The sequence below is a fragment of the Venturia canescens genome, chromosome 1, assembly GCF_019457755.1.
Source record: "Venturia canescens isolate UGA chromosome 1, ASM1945775v1, whole genome shotgun sequence".
NCBI lineage: Eukaryota > Metazoa > Arthropoda > Insecta > Hymenoptera > Ichneumonidae > Venturia > Venturia canescens.
In genome coordinates, this window is record NC_057421.1 from 5,595,363 (window position 1) to 5,613,756 (window position 18,394).

The 18,394-nt window shown below is 40.6% G+C and overlaps 1 protein-coding gene across 1 annotated transcript in view; it reads left to right on the top strand.

Annotated features, from left to right (window-relative positions):
* LOC122412519 (dipeptidase 1-like) overlaps window positions 1-18,394 on the top strand; it is a 104,298-nt gene that overhangs the window by 36,758 nt on the left and 49,146 nt on the right. Inside the window, exons 5-6 of the mRNA XM_043422104.1 lie at window positions 8,102-8,252; window positions 10,325-10,394. Of these exons, the coding sequence (XP_043278039.1) occupies window positions 8,102-8,252; window positions 10,325-10,394 (221 nt within the window). The remainder of the gene's footprint in view (window positions 1-8,101; window positions 8,253-10,324; window positions 10,395-18,394) is intronic.

The following is an 18,394-nucleotide window of genomic DNA, read 5'->3' on the forward strand; positions in this document are numbered from 1 at the left end:
GAAGGTGGCAGCACTTCGAATTGTAAATATCACCTTTCCAACAGTTTTACCTTGCACCACCAGACGGCTACTGATCGTTTACTGTCGCGAATTGTGGGACCCATCGAATATTGAGGAAATCTCTATCCAGATAAAGTCCCATGTCACTACCACGTAGACACTGTTGTTTAACTTGGTTCGAAGGAAGATTGTGAAGCTCTGGGCGATTACGAGCTGGAGACTCCTCGCACGTTCTCCTGGAAGATGTATCGTTACACATGTCTAACGAGAATATGTGCCTCCTTGTGCAACTAATCTGCTCACAATATTATCTATTTATACGTGTAAACTTCTATGAAAAAAAACTAGCACACATTTATATTGGAATTTGTATATTTACACGTCGATGTTCGTAAGGATATGCTGGCTAGTACCTGCCCTTTATGCATACGTGTGTACATACATTATGTAAGCACGGAGTCTATATTGGACGAGCTCTTCCTGGCCTCATTCGACCATACAGCCTCAATCTTCGAGGCCTTTCTAGTATGTATCAGTAATTCTACCCCCCTCTGTCTCTGTCTCTCGCTCTCTCTGATTCTGGCCATGTAAGCCTGATGGCTGACCACAGAGCCCCGTTACTACTGGGGGAAATCGATTCTCCCTCTTCTCTTGTGAAACGAGCTTGGCAGAGAGCCTTCCTCGTACGAGTTTCTGCCTCGTGCAGTCGTAAACCTCGACTACAGATAGAAAGAGGAAGAGAGAGGGAGGCAGAGCGATGGAGAATTGTCGCGCGGAAACAATGGGATTATATGGGCGCCACTCGCAGCCACAAAGATAACCGAAATCGTGAACATTTCGTACGAGACAATTAATCGAGTCATTTATACGTGAATCATCATATACCTGCCCAATGTGTCCACTGCTTCTGGAGCAATTATTTGTTCCAATAATCACTCAAATGAAACTTTCCCTCCCCGTTCATAAGTACGTGCAGACTGCAGGCAAATATTCGGACTTTCGAGTTCACGCGACCAAGGCGCAGGAAACCCTGAAAGTTATATCCTGCCAATGCACAACGGTGGGTTTAGAAGCTCCTGGGAAAATTTAGTTATTCTCCCCGCCGACGGATTATTCATGGAACATTCGCTCATTAAAGACAGCCCTTTGAATAAACTAGTGAAAAGTAGACGTGGCAAATGTGCCGCCTCTTTTTTCATTACCCTTGTACGCGATTGGCTGTAACTGTATTTCCTTAGTATCTCACCGACGGTACTCGACATAAAAAAGTTGTGAAAGCATGAATTTTCTCAGAATTTCACGATTCGGTTACACGATTTGCCGTCGACCATTTCCTCGTGATTTTCAGCACGTGCACATTCGGTTGTTACAAGAGCTCGAGGGAGCGAAATATTCGGACTTTAGCAGCGATCAACGACTGTGGCATGCATCAAAATTCAAAGACGAATCCTAGTCAAGCGAATCTATTGTGCAACTATTTTGTTACGTACCGTTCCTGTTCACTCCTATTCAAAGATATTCCGAGTGGCTGACCATTAAATGCCCCGACTACATTCGCTTTGCCAGGTTAACCGCGATGTTTTGTGGTTTCCCAACGCAATTCCAAGTCCCGAGTGTTTACGTTACGTGTTTCCCATCATGGGCTTGTCACAGTGATCCAAATCGAATTTAACCCAAACTCTATAATACATAGAATATCTTTTTTTACTCACCACGAATGACCCCTCAAAAGTTCGGAGTTTCTGCCTCCAGGCGACATTAGGATGAGACTTTTTTGGGATTTTCGTCTGAAACAAAACAGCATGAATCCGTTAACGTTGTTTTCGAAGCAGAAATTCTTGTGAAGCTCAATTTCTGACCACACTTCTACAAACTTCAATCTTTTGTCAAGTCTCAAGTAACGCGGTGGAGAGTGGAGATCTAAAATAGTACTGAAAGACAGCAATTTGGCAAAATGAAGCTCGACGCAGCGGAAAGTCGGTTTGAAAGAATCGTGGACGGTTTTCACGGTTGGTGGAACCGGTTCGATCTTCGAGAGCTATTCGAAACCCGTCTGGTGTGTGCACGCGTTGAGGGGGTCGAGTTCCGCATCGATGGCTGACCACTAACGGCCGTGACCACTGCGAGAACGACGTGGACGGTGAGACCGCGGCTGCACCGTATTGTACGCAGCATCTATGCGGTACTGCGGAGCATTGTACGCTTCAGCCTGAAATAGGAAGTCGGGGAGAAACGGGGGAGAAAGTGAGAACGAACTGAAAAAGGCGAGATGATAGAATTGAATGGAGAAAGAAAGTTTAAATGGAAAATAGGAAGGCGATGAAAATGGAGGGGAAACGGTGTGGAGGGGGGAGAGGAGGAAAATCGGTGACCAAGAGGGATAAGGAAGTCATCGGAGAGAAGAATAGGGAATGCAAGTAAACAAGAAAAGTTGAATTTCTCTGCTGGGAGTCAAAAAAGAGAAGGAAATGAAGATGAAATGCACAGGAAAAAGGATCGGACGAAGGAGAGAAGAATGGAAAGAACAAAGGGAGGAAACGAGGAAGGTAAAAAATAAGCCTCGAAAAGAGGGGACAAAAAATAAGAAGAGAAAAAGAACAAAGAACAGGATACCGATGGTCAGAATCGTAAAGCATGCCAAGTTCCGGAGCATCGAACAATACAACCGATACAAGAGACCGATAAAAGTGGTGGGGGAAAATCGGCATCGAAAGGGAGACGGGCTGACAGAGGGTAGGCCGACAGACGGACAGGCAGACAGTCGGGAAAAGAAGGGCAATCCAAAAAAAAGCCGAAACGAAGAGAAAAGTAGGAAAAGAGGAGAGATAGAGAGTGAGTGGAAAGAAGGTGGAGAAAAAAAGAGAAAAAAGATGAGACGAAAGAGAGAAACGAAAAAAAAAAAAAACAAATTTTACAGGGAAATACAGAAACAGAAGAATCGAAATAGAAGGATTAGATGAAAAGGGGAAAAAAGTAGGGGACGATGATAGAAGAAAAAAGGCCGACACAATATTGGGTCAAACATCGGAGAGGTTTCGAGAGCACACAGCGAAAACGATAAAATTTCTAGCCCCTTTCTCACTCGCTCCCTCACTGTGGCTCTCCATTTGTCTGGCAAAGATCCAAATGCTGTTCGATCACTGGCATATTTTTACTCTAACTAGTTGTTTCGTGTCCATCGACTCTGATCCACCCTTCCATTGGCTCCGGTACACGCACCTTCCGCTACAATACCAATAAATGGATCTGTTTCCGGTATACACTTAGAATTTACGGGGCCAATACCCGAGGAGCGAACAAAACTTAATGAGAGTCGGTTCGTTCGTTCCATTTAAAAATAACAAGAGTATGCTTTTCTGCCGCTTTTATACTTTGCATGCAACTCAAAACTGACAAAATCAGTGTCTTTCACAATGCAATTGCTATCAATTCGCCTTGTGGGAATTGTTGTGCAAAATTTCATATCTAAAAATACAATCACGATTGGAATCCTGTCAAACTCTGGTTTCCAACTTTTGTCAATACTTTTTATCTCATGTGGAATAAAGATTAAAATCGTTAGAAATAAAACTTCGACGCGAAAAGTTTGATTTTTTTGTCGCACGTAAAGTAATCGGCCCACGCGGGAGGATACTTTTTTCAATTATTTTTCCGACTTTTTCATTAATTCTTCGGCTGGATCTCGGCTTTTTTATTTTTAAATCTGACTTACTAACTTGTGCGACGAGGCGAAATCCTCGCGGTACCGGGGTCTCTTCCGGTCGTTGCGTCACGAACGACTAAAATCTCGAAGGATCTCTTTTCGCCGTCTCTTTCTTTTTCTCGGTCTTGCTCGCTCACGAGAGCCCTGTCTGGCGAGGCTCCAGGACCAGAGACTCAAAAGAGAGAGCATACCGTTGCAAACGTATATGCGCAGATAGAAGGTGTCCGAAAAGTAGCGTTCGACGTGCACAACTCGAGCAGCATCCTCTCAAATTCACAGAACAAATTTCACCTTTCTGCCAAATATGTGATCCCCGGGTGCCTAAAATTCGTCCTTAAAAACAAATCGAATGCTGCAGAAGAGCTTGGCCGGTCCAAGTCGCTGCTAATGAAAGTCGGTCGGTGTCTCCAGGCAGCACGAAACTCAACGCCGCCTCGAACAAAAATCCCTCGGAGATCCGACGATTCACTCCTCCCAGGAGGAATTTGTCAAAGGACTTTTCGGACACCCCGAATACGAACACTGGAAATAAGGATAAAGAAGCGACGAGACGGGGTCCTTCACCCCTATACATAGACGAAAGTTCGTACACGTATGTAACGATACAGAAGAGGAGTGAGGCGGACAAACGGCGAAATAGTTTTGGCGGGGTATAGCGGGGGCGCGAGCGCACGAGACACCCTCGTGGCTTCTTCGATCCATGACCACTTGTCGCGGGGGAAGATTTCTTTCGAAAAAATTTAGAGTGCCTCTTCTCTCTTACGGAAACGGCGAATCGTTTCAGCCGTTATGCATGCTTATAGACATTTTCATACACAGATATTCCCTGGTGCAGGTACCCATGTATCTTATCTTTAGGCCGTGTGCCGGATTTCTCTCCGTTTCTATAGTATTCGCCGTGCTTTTTTCCCCGATGTGTACATACAATATTTGTGTCTGTGTGCATTTGAAGGTGGAGCTTTTGCAAGAGTCGATGATCTTTTTCCCCCGGTACACTCTACTTCACGCTCGCTCTCGCCTTCTCGCGCGTTCGCTCTTTTAGCCATCAACGACAGACAAGCTTGTCACGGACTTCTTCGAGCCTGGGCATTCGAACCGAGGCGTCGTAACGAGACCCTCGGAACATATAAATATACTCAATGCATTAAAGTGTTTACGAATATATGTTGGATCTATCCCGCAACTGAAAAGAACCCCAAATGCAAAGCGGTGAAACATTTTTCTATAAACTCAGAAAATTTCGTCAACAAATTTTGCGACCAGGTGACGAATGAATCCTCAAATTCCTCCTTGATTCGATAGAGTTTGAAAAGTTTTCAATTTATTCAATTATTTACGGGGATTCTTGATTTCATACTTTGGCGATTCATCATGCGTTGACTGGACAATCACAGATTTTTGGTTCAACTAAAGAATCCTTGATGGTTCACATTGAGGTGCGATCGCTGCCTTAGATTTTTTGAAAACCACATTTTTTTACGAATGGACAATCTCCATTGTTACCGGGAAAAAGAGTTCACGATCTCCTTGTTCCCTTTATTTTATTTTTTTTTTCTTTTTTTAATACAGAAACTTCAAGCGAACATTCCCTCGTCAACGAACCCTGACGTCCGACATGAATGCGACCCCTTTGTTCCTTACGGTCACATAACAGAACTCCGATGTCTTTATTTTTGTTCATTCAATTTCCTTCTATTTTTCACCCCGAAAGAATAAAACAGTGACTTTACATTGAAAAGAAGAATGAAGAGTTAACGTACTGAAAAATTGACAGCAAGAAGCATAAGGAATGCAATTAAAATTCTCATATTCTGCAGCTTTATTAAGGAAGTTGAGGCCGTACAATCATTTTTTTTTTTACCCAAAAGTAATGACCTGCACCTTTCAAAAGTTAGACCAGTTTACAGTTTGGCAATGTTGCACACACTTTAAAGAAGAGTTGGAAAGAAAAGACGAAAAACTGGTGAAAGCTCGGTCGAAAACACGGACGGTGACGATCCTAGCCTCAAAAAACTGCACGGGAAACTGATTATTAATTATTAAAATGTAATCTCAGCAAATCTCCTGATAAATCTGAAAAAATGACATTATTCAGCAAGCCTTGCTCATGTTGCCCAAAAAGTTTCATATTTTTAGTTACATGTTATTTGGCCCAAATAGTTATTGATTTTTCTCAGCAACGACGCTCCTAAACTGCTTGAAAATTTGACTGATTTTTTTTTACACTTCACTTTATAAGATGCAATCGGTTTAAAAGCGATGACATCATTTTCTTTCTAATGCCTCAAATTCCTTAACGAGTGTACATAATTGTTCATTCAAAATAATTCACGTAGCAATTATCTTGGAGAGGGCTGAAAAATTAAACAGTGTAATTGAGCCATAAATTGTTGACAATTATTACATAATTGATCGGCATTTCATAGATGAAAATAAATCTTAAACTTCAATTTTTGGCACATCAATCTGACATTTTTTCTCTTCTTTCCGCAAGCAACGGATGCCAAATGTAATCGTGATTTGTTGAAAAAAAAGTTGTCATTTACGAAAAATTATAGCATTCGATGATTATTTTCAAGCAACGCAATTGGTGACTTCGAGAACACGCGTATCCTTGTTGAAGACCAAGATTTTTGTATACAATTTGATAAATTTTTAATAGTGTGTTTTCGTCGTGAAACACGTTGATCGACCTGTTCCCTTTGAGGAACGCGAAGGGCGAAGAAAAGAGAAGAATTAAAAGAAAATACAGTGGGATAGCGAGAGATAAAAAAATACTGACGCGTAACTCAAAAAGAGCTTTCCTGGAGTGTTTCTGGAAAGCGATAGCTCGAATGCCGACGGGACATCGGACGCCTAGCGTCCGACGTCCCGCTTTCGAGTACACTTCCGACGTCAACGTCAACGTGGACACCGACAAGCGAGAGATAAAAAAAAGGAAGATGTTCTCGGAATGCTCAGAGAGCGCGCGCATGTGAGATGACTCTTTTAGACGAAGAGAGCAGAAGCGAAAGCTAGGGAAAGGGGAGAAACGTCAAGGAAAGGAGATGAGGTGGAAGAAATTCGAGGAGCAAGGAGGAAAAGGGCTAGAAAGGTTCCAGAGAGATGGTTGGAAATCTACGAGTATGGACAATTTAGGAGAGCGCGATATAAACTTTGGAGAAGGGGTGAAAAACTCTGGGAGAGGGCCCAAAAGCCTGTAGGGGTGGGATGGGAAAGCAGAGAGGGTGAAATTGGGGGAAGTCTAGAAAGGGACGTAAGTTTAAAGAGAAGAGCTATTACTGAGAGGTGCACTCGAGTGTCAGCTGGCGCACGTGCAGCATGCTTTCGAAAGGTGAAGAATCGAATGAACCTGGTGAGGGTGAAAAAAATCCATCAATGAAATTCTCCTAGTTCACGCGGAGAGGCCTTCGAGTGGATAATAACTCAGTGAGGATGTATTCCTTTTTCAAACTCAATTCTTTCACATTTTCTTGACTCCCTATGTTTCGTGTGGCTCTAACATGAGAAGCCGGGTTTCATTGTTGCTGCGTACAATTTTTTTATCATTTCTGTTACACAATTAAGTGGAGGTCATTTATTTTCGGTGATTCATTGAAATACTTCACGTTGAAATTTTTCGAATAATTTTCCAGAGCTCACTTTTCATAAACAATACCGAACTCACATTACCTCCAGTCATCGTTGCCAGTTTTGTAACGGAAGTGTAATGCATTCTTCATTGCATTTATACCGAGTGACGAAAAACATTTCCGTGACTCATTACAATTCCGCTATTACATGAAGCTTAGTTTTTTTTTTCAATCACTCAAAAGATCCTAATAGAGATTGGGCAATGTTGATGCCGGATAAAACTGACCCACGAATGAAAACTAGGTGTTCCTCGCCTCCCAGCAGAAGTGGTACTGTTCACCTGAGGTTTAACTATTTTTCATTTCTTATCAGGACGAAACAAAAATGAAATGGAAGAATTTTTTCAACACACTCGTTACAATGTGATGAGTACTGGAAAAAAATTTCATTATTCATCACATTGTAATGAGCGATTAAATGGCTAATATAATGCATCACTAAAAGTAATGCATTACTGGCAACTGGCAACGCTGCCTCCAGTGTATAAGCGAAAATCGACGTAACGGAAGCAAAAATGGCAAACTAAAAGTTAAATTATTTTTCGCGAATCAGAAATTACAGATGTTGAACACTTTTCGGTGCACGCCCACACGAAATTCATCTTTAGGAAAGCTAAGACCATCAATTTATTCTATTGTATCTCATTTTTTATCAGACCCGACGGGGTCAACGATTCATATAATTTTATCTCATTTTTTATCCGACCGAAGAGTATCGTACGAATAAAGTTAATTAAAAATATTTTTCTCCGCGTTTTTTTTGCAGGTATCGAGAGAGCGCACAAAGAGGGTAGATTAGCCAGTCTGATAGGCGTCGAGGGTGGTCACGCGGTCGGTGCTAGTCTACCCGTTCTGAGGATGCTGTACGAGCTCGGGACGAGGTATCTCACCCTCACTCACACGTGCAATACCCCTTGGTGAGTATCCGAGTGAAAAATCACAGTCAACCCAATTATGCCTTTTTTTATCAACCCCCTTTTTCCATTAAATCCACGGATACTCTGAAAAAATACTAAAACCTCGAGAAATATTATATCGCCGCGTTTGATACCAGGGGAAAATTATCTTTCAAACGAATGATCCACGAGTTGAAATCCCGTTGTCGAGAGAAATTGAGAAAACCAGCAAGCCACGAGGCTTCTCCCGCCCCCCCAAAAAATCCGGAGTAGGAATAATATCTCCCAGGGAAGATCGACTTTCCGGACACCGGATATGAGAACTTGGAAACTTTGCTGTTTTTGAATATGCATACATAGATATAGAAAGGGAGGATAACGGTTTGGTGGTTACGACTACCGCGAATCGACACGATCGAAGCGTAATCGGCGTGGACGCGAGAGAGGTTTGTCGCTCCCTAGTTTCGAAAACAACGCGACCGATAGTCTCGTTCTCCCAACCACGTCGATATAAAGTGGCAGCAGAACAGAGAGAGCGAGAGGACGGAAGGGAAGCGAGGGATGAAAAGGGGCAGAGAGGGGATGCGTTAAAGCCAACGATCGAACCGACCAAAATTAATCGCACGAACGATTTCGCATACGGGAAAAGAGAGGACGAGAGAGGGAAAGAATCGAGGATCAGTCGCACGAACGGCAATATACGGGAACCCGGTACACTGAGTTAGGGTGAAAAATATAAAGCGTCACGCAAGAGCTCTACGAAACGGGCCAGCACCGATTCAGCGCCAGTCGTAACTGGAGCTTTCGCTTAGACTGATTTCCGTGGTGGATTCCCTAAATGTCACGCCAAATCCGGCAGTCGTTGTACGATCGAGCTTTTGAGACAGTCAAATTCTATCAATTTCCGTTCGATAATTTCATTGCTTACAAAAAAAAAATGCAACACTTTTATCCGTAACCGATTCTCAGTTCGGACTGCGTAACCAGCAGATTTTCCAACTCTGACATGCGATAAGCTGTGCCATCATATGAAATCCTATTAATATTGTCAACCAATGGCATCACTCCACTCCCTCAGCAATAATTACATTCCAGCTGTTTACAATTGTCTCAAAACCGATCGCAAAATAACAAAACGTTCAATTCATTTATCAGTTTCCGTAGCTTGTCATACAAATGTTTCACGGTGCTACGGTTCGGTAGTTTTTCAGTTGACTTAAATTTTCAATAAATGCAATTCGAATGCCTGAGGTGTGAAAATTTCATTTGGGAAAGAAAAAGATTGTGGTGAAGATTTCACATACTTGGCAAGCGATCTCCCTCGACGCGACCCCACTAACAGAGGCCAAAAGTGTTGACGTTTGGGACACCGTTAAATATGATTTACGAGCCTGACGGGAGGTATGACAATTAACTCTCCATGGACCATAAGACGAGAACTCGTGCATAACTATCTATACAAATGAGAGTTATAGCAAATTGTGTGGATACATGCACATACGCGTCAATCGTAATATGAGAGTATGAGAGCAAAGGCCAATTGCAACCATCAAGTGGTGATCACGAGACAGAAAGCGAGAGAGCAATTTAGTCGAGAGCGTTTGGGCAGGTCTCGATTTGCCGCGTGTAATCAAGATATATATCCCTGTACGCATATATATAATTAGCGTGTTCACACATCGGGCTGTGTGCGATTCTAACACCTAAATAACATTCTCGTACGCCTCTACGTGCACCTCTACGTACGAACGATTGGACAGCGATTCGTAGAAATTACTGCTGAGAGACAAAAGTCGTAACCGACCAGATTGGAGACTCGAAGTTATGCGGAAATCGCTAACTTCTAATCGATCGTGACGTTCGATCAATTGCGGAATGGGAATAAAAGAAAAATGATGTTTCCATAATCATTCTATCTAAATTCAGTGGCTACAACTACTCGGTTATTTTTTCGTTTTTTCCCACTCGATCACCTTATTCTTATTTTGAAATTCGATGATCCCAAAATGTTGTAACCTCTTTATATTTCGATGAATAATGCAACTGATACAGAGAATTGTCACTATTGAGTTACTGACCTGTTGGTTCGGTAGGGCAGACTGCAGCACAGCGGACGAGCCTGGTCAAGTGCCTCACGTCGGTGGACTCTCGAATTTCGGCAAGGTGAGCTTTGCGTTATATCACTTTTCAACTGACTCTCGTGTGAAACTTTCAGAGCTTTGTTTTTTGTGAGTCTCGTGAGAGCCGTATTTTTGGAGAACGAAAAAAATTCAAAATTGCCTCGAGGAAAATCTTGAAGAACGATTATATCTTACGTCCCACCTTTCCCTCGCCCATCCCTTGAAGATGTGAAAATCCGATGGCCGACTAACACGGTCGAAATAGAATGGAACTGTGAGATCGAAGAAAGAGGGGAAAACGATCTCTCATTCGTGGCTTGATAAAAAGTGAAAAACAGCACCACGAAAGAAAGATCACGAGACAGTAAATTTTCGTTCACTTAGCTCAGAAAGGAATTCTCAAGGGTATTGAGTGCTGAGACTAAGGGACAAGCGCCTCCCATTTCATTACTGTACATCTGATGTTCTATCAGAACAGATACTAAAAAATGCTCAGAATAAACGTTCTCCCTACGTTTTATTTCATTCAGCTTCTAATGTTCCATCTTATTGATTGATCAAGAATGCATAATTTCGCAAGGGTTGTAACTATAGACACAAATGTAAGAGAGAATAAAAACGTTCACGAATTGCTTTTATCATTTTATGTGTTCTCATGCCGCGATTATAACTGAATGAAGAAAAAGAATGACGAAAGTACTAAAAAAGGAAAAAAGTATGTGGCTGCATCAATGAATTTTTATTCACTATTTCGTTTGTGATTATTTGTGAATCTGTCAAAACGTAGTGCATATTCACGAAAAGGAAAAGCCAGAAATATTGAAAAGAGCGGATTTCAATGAAGTATAAAATGTATATTTGAATGTATAAATAAAGTTTTTAAAAAGAAAGTCTCGGTCGTTCCCACGAGACACCGAGAACAGGGAAGCTCATGATAAAAGAACTCTTAGATCTTTTTCGTACCACATTCTTTCTGATCTCACTTCTTTATTCTTTCTCTCGCAACCTCTCTTCGCCTTTCTTTGCTTTATTTTTCATCCCCCAAGCAGGAATAACTCTTTGCTTGTTTTCAACGAACGGGACTTTCTTCGTATTTATTTCTCCGATCACTTGTCTCCATCACCCGCTCACGAGCTCTTATTTACGTCAGACCGGAGGGATTTCAAATCCCCCGTTCACGAGACACGAGCATCCCCATTTTTCCAGATTTCTCTCATCTTACCAGCAGAATCAAAGCAACTCGGATTGGTCATTATAGACCAGGAGATGGTGACAGAAAAATGTAAGTCATTTTATACAAGTATGGCGGCCCTTGGAAGGTCGATTTAGGTGATTCGAATCACGAAAATGATAATCCTAGGGTTCGCCAGCGGGGCGTTATTGCAGATTATTTAAACAATGTTGTCAGAAAAATTACGGTTTTCAAACGATTTTTTACACAAAAACTCAAACATTTTTTGGAAGTTCATAAAAAACAAAGTGGGCGCTAGCACGATGCCATACTTTTTTGGCGGTGCTAATGACCCCTCATACTAATTAGAACGCGTTAATTAATTAATTTTTTTTAAATCATTTCATACAAGTTGATGTTTTTTTTAAACGATCATCTTCAAGTAAACATTAACGAAATTTGCAATGCCATACCTCTACGACGGTTCTAAGTGCCTGCCATACCGCCGCAAAGACGTAGATTTTGTTAATTATGCAAAACGATTTCTAACAACGTGAAACTTGAATGACCAGTTATTTATGAAATGGGAAAAATGAATTTAATCATGCCATACTTGTTGCATAATTTTTTTATGCAAATAGCAGGTGCAAACAATGCAGGTGATAAATTTCTAACCCGTACGTAAGGGCATCCTTATTTTACAAGACGTAAAGGTGTATAAAACTGGACGCTACATCGACTTTTCCCGCCGCGCGTATACGGCAACTGCCCGCCAAGCGTCCCGCAGATATACCTGTCAGTGCGACCCTTTCTCACCTATTCATCTGTGTTGTTGATTTGAAAAAAATCTCAAAAATTTCGACGCCTCGTTACTTTCGCCGTGCAATCAGCATCAGCACTATCTGGTGTAATGCCAATTTACCGTATCCATCAGTAAACAGCGCTGATGATTTCGGGTGGAACCTGACAGATGATGGTCAGTATGAATACCGCTGATTCGACGGCAAGGCCATGCCAACAAGCATTAGCGAGGTGTTATGCCCTTCGGATAGTAAAGATGATAACGATGAGGAACAAGGTATGTAGTAGAAACGAAATTATATACCCGAAACCTTGGGCTCCTATTCTCAAGATAACTGAATGAATTGAACACTTTATAGATACCGATATGAGCAGCGATGAAGACGACGAGAGCGAGGATGGGGAAGAGGATGAGGATGTTGCTGGGGACAGCAGAGCAGATTCCGACATTTAAATTATTTAGACATAAAAATAAATTAAAAAAGCGTTGATGTGTCGAAGTTTTTTTTCCATTCCCCTTATAACTATTATAAGAGCCAGGAAATAATTCGAAATAAATTCAATGGGACTTACCCGTACTTGAATAAATATGTTAACGTCTCTTCCTAATTCTAGCTACAGAATGCTGTTGAACGTAAGTTTTCTGGTATGGCATGCCTACAGCACTGCACTACAAGCGTGGCATTATTTTTCCCAACCATCGTTTCGCATTAACTTTCGAAAAATTTAAATGCCATACTGTAACAAATCGTTTAAACAATATTATTTTTCTGACATTGTAGCTTGAATGTGACTCATTTCGGACCCATGGTCAAAGTGTGGCACATTTTTTTAGGTACACTCGTGTTGCCACTACAGAAATACGACAATGCCATACTGTAATAAATAATTTTACAATTGATAAATATTTATCTTCAAAACATGTGAAAAGCAACCGTTTTTGAAGTATGGCACCATTTTTGAACTCCACTAAAAGTATGGCAGGTGCATGAATAGTCTCACTACATCATGAACTATCTAGGATTCAAGTGCCATACTGTAAAAAATCGTTTTGCATAATTGACAAAATCTACGCGTTTGCGGCGGTATGGCAGGTACTTAGAACCGTCGTAGAGGTATGGCATTGCAAATTTCGTTAATGTTTACTTGAAGATGATCGTTTAAAAAAAAATCAACTTGTATGAAATGATTTAAAAAAAATTAATTAATTAACGCGTTCTAATTAGTATGGCGGGTCATTAGCACCGCCAAAAAAGTATGGCATCGTGCGAGCGCCCACTTTGTTTTTTATGAACTTCCAAAAAATGTTTGAGTTTTTGTGTAAAAAATCGTTTGAAAACCGTAATTTTTCTGACAACATTGTTTAAATAATCTGCAATAACGCCCCGCTGGCGAACCCTAGGATTATCATTTTCGTGATTCGAATCACCTAAATCGACCTTCCAAGGGCCGCCATACTTGTATAGAATGACTTACATTATTCTGTCACCATCTCCCGGCCTATTACGCTGAATCCCAAATTAGCAGATTTTTTTGAGTCTTTTAATGTTGAAAGAGAAATCGACGAAACAACCTTTTTCCGCGAACGATTGGGAATGATAGAATTACAACAACACTATGAAATTAAATAAAATGGACAGTATCCACCCTCGGAAAGTCATTTCAGAAGCGCTTTGTGATCGCTCAAATTCTATTTTTATTTTCAAACGACCCTAAGAATCTACATCGGAGTGTTTTCCTACTTTTATCCGCCGGACGCCTTGTATAAAGCTCGAAGGTTCGCAGCGGAGTGTTCTCGGCCAAGAGCGAAGTGGTCCTCGATCCCTTTGACACGAGACACGAGTCTTCCGTCGACGATCGCTTCGTTCGAGAATTATACGAATTCTATGAGGTGAGAGGCGAGAATCGCCACTGTACGAGGCGGCCACATCGGTTGCACGGCATCATTTGTCGTTGCACCCGCGCCTCGGCTTTAACAAGATCATTCGAGCATGGTGAGCTTGTTTTCACTCTCAATCATCCGCTAAACTCTTCACGTACGAGACCTTTTCAATCCAAAGACTCGCATAGTTCGGCCAAAAATCATCCCGGAATGATTTTTTATGAAATTATCATTATTGCGATGCTAAAGTAACCAACCGAGCTCCATGAAACTCTGTGATTTTTTTTTAATCCCATGAATCAGAAGAATTGGGAAAATTAGAAATAATATTCAACCCTAATTCGAGCAAGGTTACGTTTGAGGAAAAATAAACTAGTTGACGAGGTCGCGTTGAACCCTTAATTTATCGCCGAGCACCCCTTTCTGCTCCGTCGACGCGCTGCTTACATCCATTCTGGCGTTCTGACTCGCCTAAGCCGTGATTCCTTATCACAAGCGCGCCCCTATCTACTGCTGCGGGGAGCTGGGGAGGGGGAAGTGGGACCGCTGCGTGAGCGCGTTGTGATAACAACGGCGGCAGAGGGGGTAAAAGGGCCCGGAAGCGAAAAGCGACGATACAATGTCCATTAAGGAGTTTCGGTACAGTAAACCAAAATGCTTAGGTTATTTTGAAATTTTTTCCATATGTTCGTCGATAATGTCAAGGCCCACCTGGAAAAATTGAGATTGATTCACAACACTGTTTTTGAGAAATAAATTTTTTTTATGAAGCGTTTTAACACGGGATTAGATGGCACAAACCTGTTATATTCTTATACTGAAATTATTTCGTTACATATATTTTCTTTTTTTTTTTTTTTGTTTTAAAGTGAATAATATTTATTGTTTTGTGATATTCTTTGGTGCGTAATACAGGTATATGATGACACTTTACAATCAATTAACAGGCCTTATAGTCCAATATCACGTATCTACAAATAATCTAAATTATACAGACGTATTGTTCTCGCCACGAGCGTTCCTACTTTCTTCGAGGATCGAGACCGACTGTCTCTCGTCCCTACTTTATCTCACTCTCCGAATTTTGGAGTGGGGTACACCTTGGTCAATACGCGGGAATTCGAAATTGATACATCACAAACCACATTTTTTTTTTGTCATAATTTAAAAAATGCTTACACATTAAAAAGAAAAACACCAACTTCCACGTTGTATTAAACTGATAATTGTGTCAAATTTTCAAGAAGTTTCTCTGCATAGTTTGTCAGATTTTCGTAAAAACAAATTACTGAACTGCTCATTTTCCATCGACTCGCCACGGTCGAAGAAAGTAACGGCAACGTTGCATTATGTCAGGATCGGCGCGAAATTTCAAACAGTCAAGTGGAGTGGATGGACGAGGTTATGTGTATCGTATGAAACCGAGTAACATTCATATTTTGTCCAGCCTCTGTCTGTTTCACTCTTTTATCATGAACAGCTTCGGTCACCCATTTGCCTTTGCACCGTTTTCTTGGCACCATTACGATAATAACAAAAAAACAATTCAACACTACTGACAAAATGATCGCGAGGTTGAAACTTCGAGGTTAGATTGCCCACACGAGGGCAATCTAATGTTCGAGAGGACCTGTCGACAGAGCAGGCCGGCCACTACACGCGAAACGAAACACGACGGAGCAATGCCGCGGTTGTCACGTTCGCGTCACATTTTCGATAATTTTTAGAAATAACATAAAAAATATCCATAATATTTAAAGTAAACTATAACATTCGTCATTACAGAAAATATGGATGGATACATAATTACACACATATTATTCGTAATAAAGCCTACTCTTAATTAATAATGAAAAGTGAGAGTGTAGAAGTTGGCGCCCTGCTAGAATACAATGGATTTGCCACCCTGATCCCCCCCCCCCCCCCCCAAAGATAAGCTGTACCGAAACTCCTTAAGGAGGTATTACTCGAAATGCAACTTCTGGACTTGAAATTTTGATGAAATCTAAACGATTACTTTACGCAGCTGTTCCCAAAATTTAAACAATCATGACCGTTTCGTCGATACATAATAAATTTTCAAGTTTGGACATTTTTATATGATTAAGTAGAATAGAATAGGATAGAGTTTATTAATGCACTAAGACATGTCCTTTGGCATACAGCCGATTTTACATTTGTTGTACAGTTTTGTTCATTTTTATACATCCCTAAGGACGTTCCCTTATGAAGGCAATCTGCGGAAGTTCAGTTATCACAGTTTTTGATGCTCCAAGCCGCGCGGGCCATGAGCTAGACAAGAACAGGCTTATACAGCCTTATTCGCTTACGGAAACCAGGCTAACAGCTGATGCGATTCCCAAGTCGTTGAGAATCGAACTATTCACTTTATCTCTACTAAATAAATAATTTATCAAGAATACGAGACGTTATAATCGATAATACGAATATCCGACAGAAATCAGAATAATTGTAGGTAATTTGACGGGACGTACCTCTTTAAGGAGTAAAAAACTTTCAACGTGAAATAATGTCAACGCTAGTTAGACTGAATCAGAATTTATTCGGGTCGACTATATCAACCAAAAGTAAACTGCCAATAAATGAGTAAATAATCAAATAAAAAATGTATTTTTTTTTTCGAAGAAACGTGAGCAGTTTTTCATCCCATTGCTACTGAGGGAAGACTTTTTTTCCGCATAAAAAAAGGCAGAATATATTTTGTACTTTTTCTCTCGTTTGAACAAAAAAATCTGGAACATCAGCCTCTGATAAGTAACATTTATATTACGTACGTCGCATCGGTTCTTGCACGTATCGATAGTATTCTCTCGACTTTCACACGAATGTCTTTCTCACACGGGGCCACGACCTTTCCAATATTTGTACGACCACGATTCCTTCCCACCCCCTCGAGCCTTCTTTTGTTAAGCTTCAAAACGATTTTCCCCCGCCAAGCGACACGATGAACGGAGCAGAGGAATAGAGGAACAGAAAAAACTTTCCTTTGAGGCACTGCATTCTGCTCTGAGCGAGATATAGATAAGTAGATATGGATTCGTCCAGGTCAGACATGCAGATACAATGGTTTTACGAAAACAAGACTTCTCTTCATCTTTTCCGTTTATTCGTCCGAGAAAAGCAAATGAATGACAAAAAGCTTTCGGGCTTCCTGAGTTATTTGATCTAATACTTTGCTATTCAAAATACATCAATCCTTAAAGAACGAGAAATAGCAATTTCATCGTGGATTACATGCTGAAAATTTAATTATTTTTATTTCTTTATTCCAATTGAAATTTGAGTTGAATAATCATACTCACATTCGAGTAATGAAAATTGAATTCCAATTTCAAATTCAAAATATGGTCATTTTGATTTGAAAATTTGAAATGTTTGTTCCAACTAAAAAAAAAATGATGAAAACGTATTCGCACGATTAAAATAATTAAAAACCATCGATCTGATTAAAAAATCGAGTTCATAAGAGAAAAGTGTATTACAATCATTTACTTTTGACTCTGAAACAAAAAAAAAGATGCGTGCATGCAAATGTACACAATTTGGCTGACGTTGTGGCCTTGTCAGCTGTACACTAATGTTCACACAGATATGGTGTTTTTATTTCCTATTTACTTGAGTTGAGATAAAATATACTGGTTGATTCGAGCGTGCCAATATTACAATCCCCTTGGCACTTGTATACGTAATTTGGTGGAGTGTGCCAATCATCCCCTTTTTTCAAGCATATTATAGACTGTCTGACAACCGAGGTGGTGAAAAGCTATCTATATTTTTAACGCCTGACTGCCGAGTAGATTGGGATAAAGTTTTCTCGACAGCCAAGACGAAAATATTAGAGTTTTACCATCTCTTGTTTTATGAGCTCTTCTTTTTTCAAATTATTTATAATTTATGGGGAAGGAGAAATTTTTTTATTCAGTTCTCGTTTGCCAAGAATTCTTTGTTTTTCATACCAACGAGAATGGTGTTATTTTTCACTGTAATATATTTGGAGGCTGTTATTTGAATGACTTTGCAAGGAAACATTATTCTAATTTTGAAACACCGAAAGAACGAGATTTTATCAAAAGTTTTTAATGTTATTAAAAAACAAAAAAAACAAAGGGCTCCCTGGAAAACAATGTTATCCAAAGTTTTGACGTTTTATTTGAGCTGCCAATGAAAC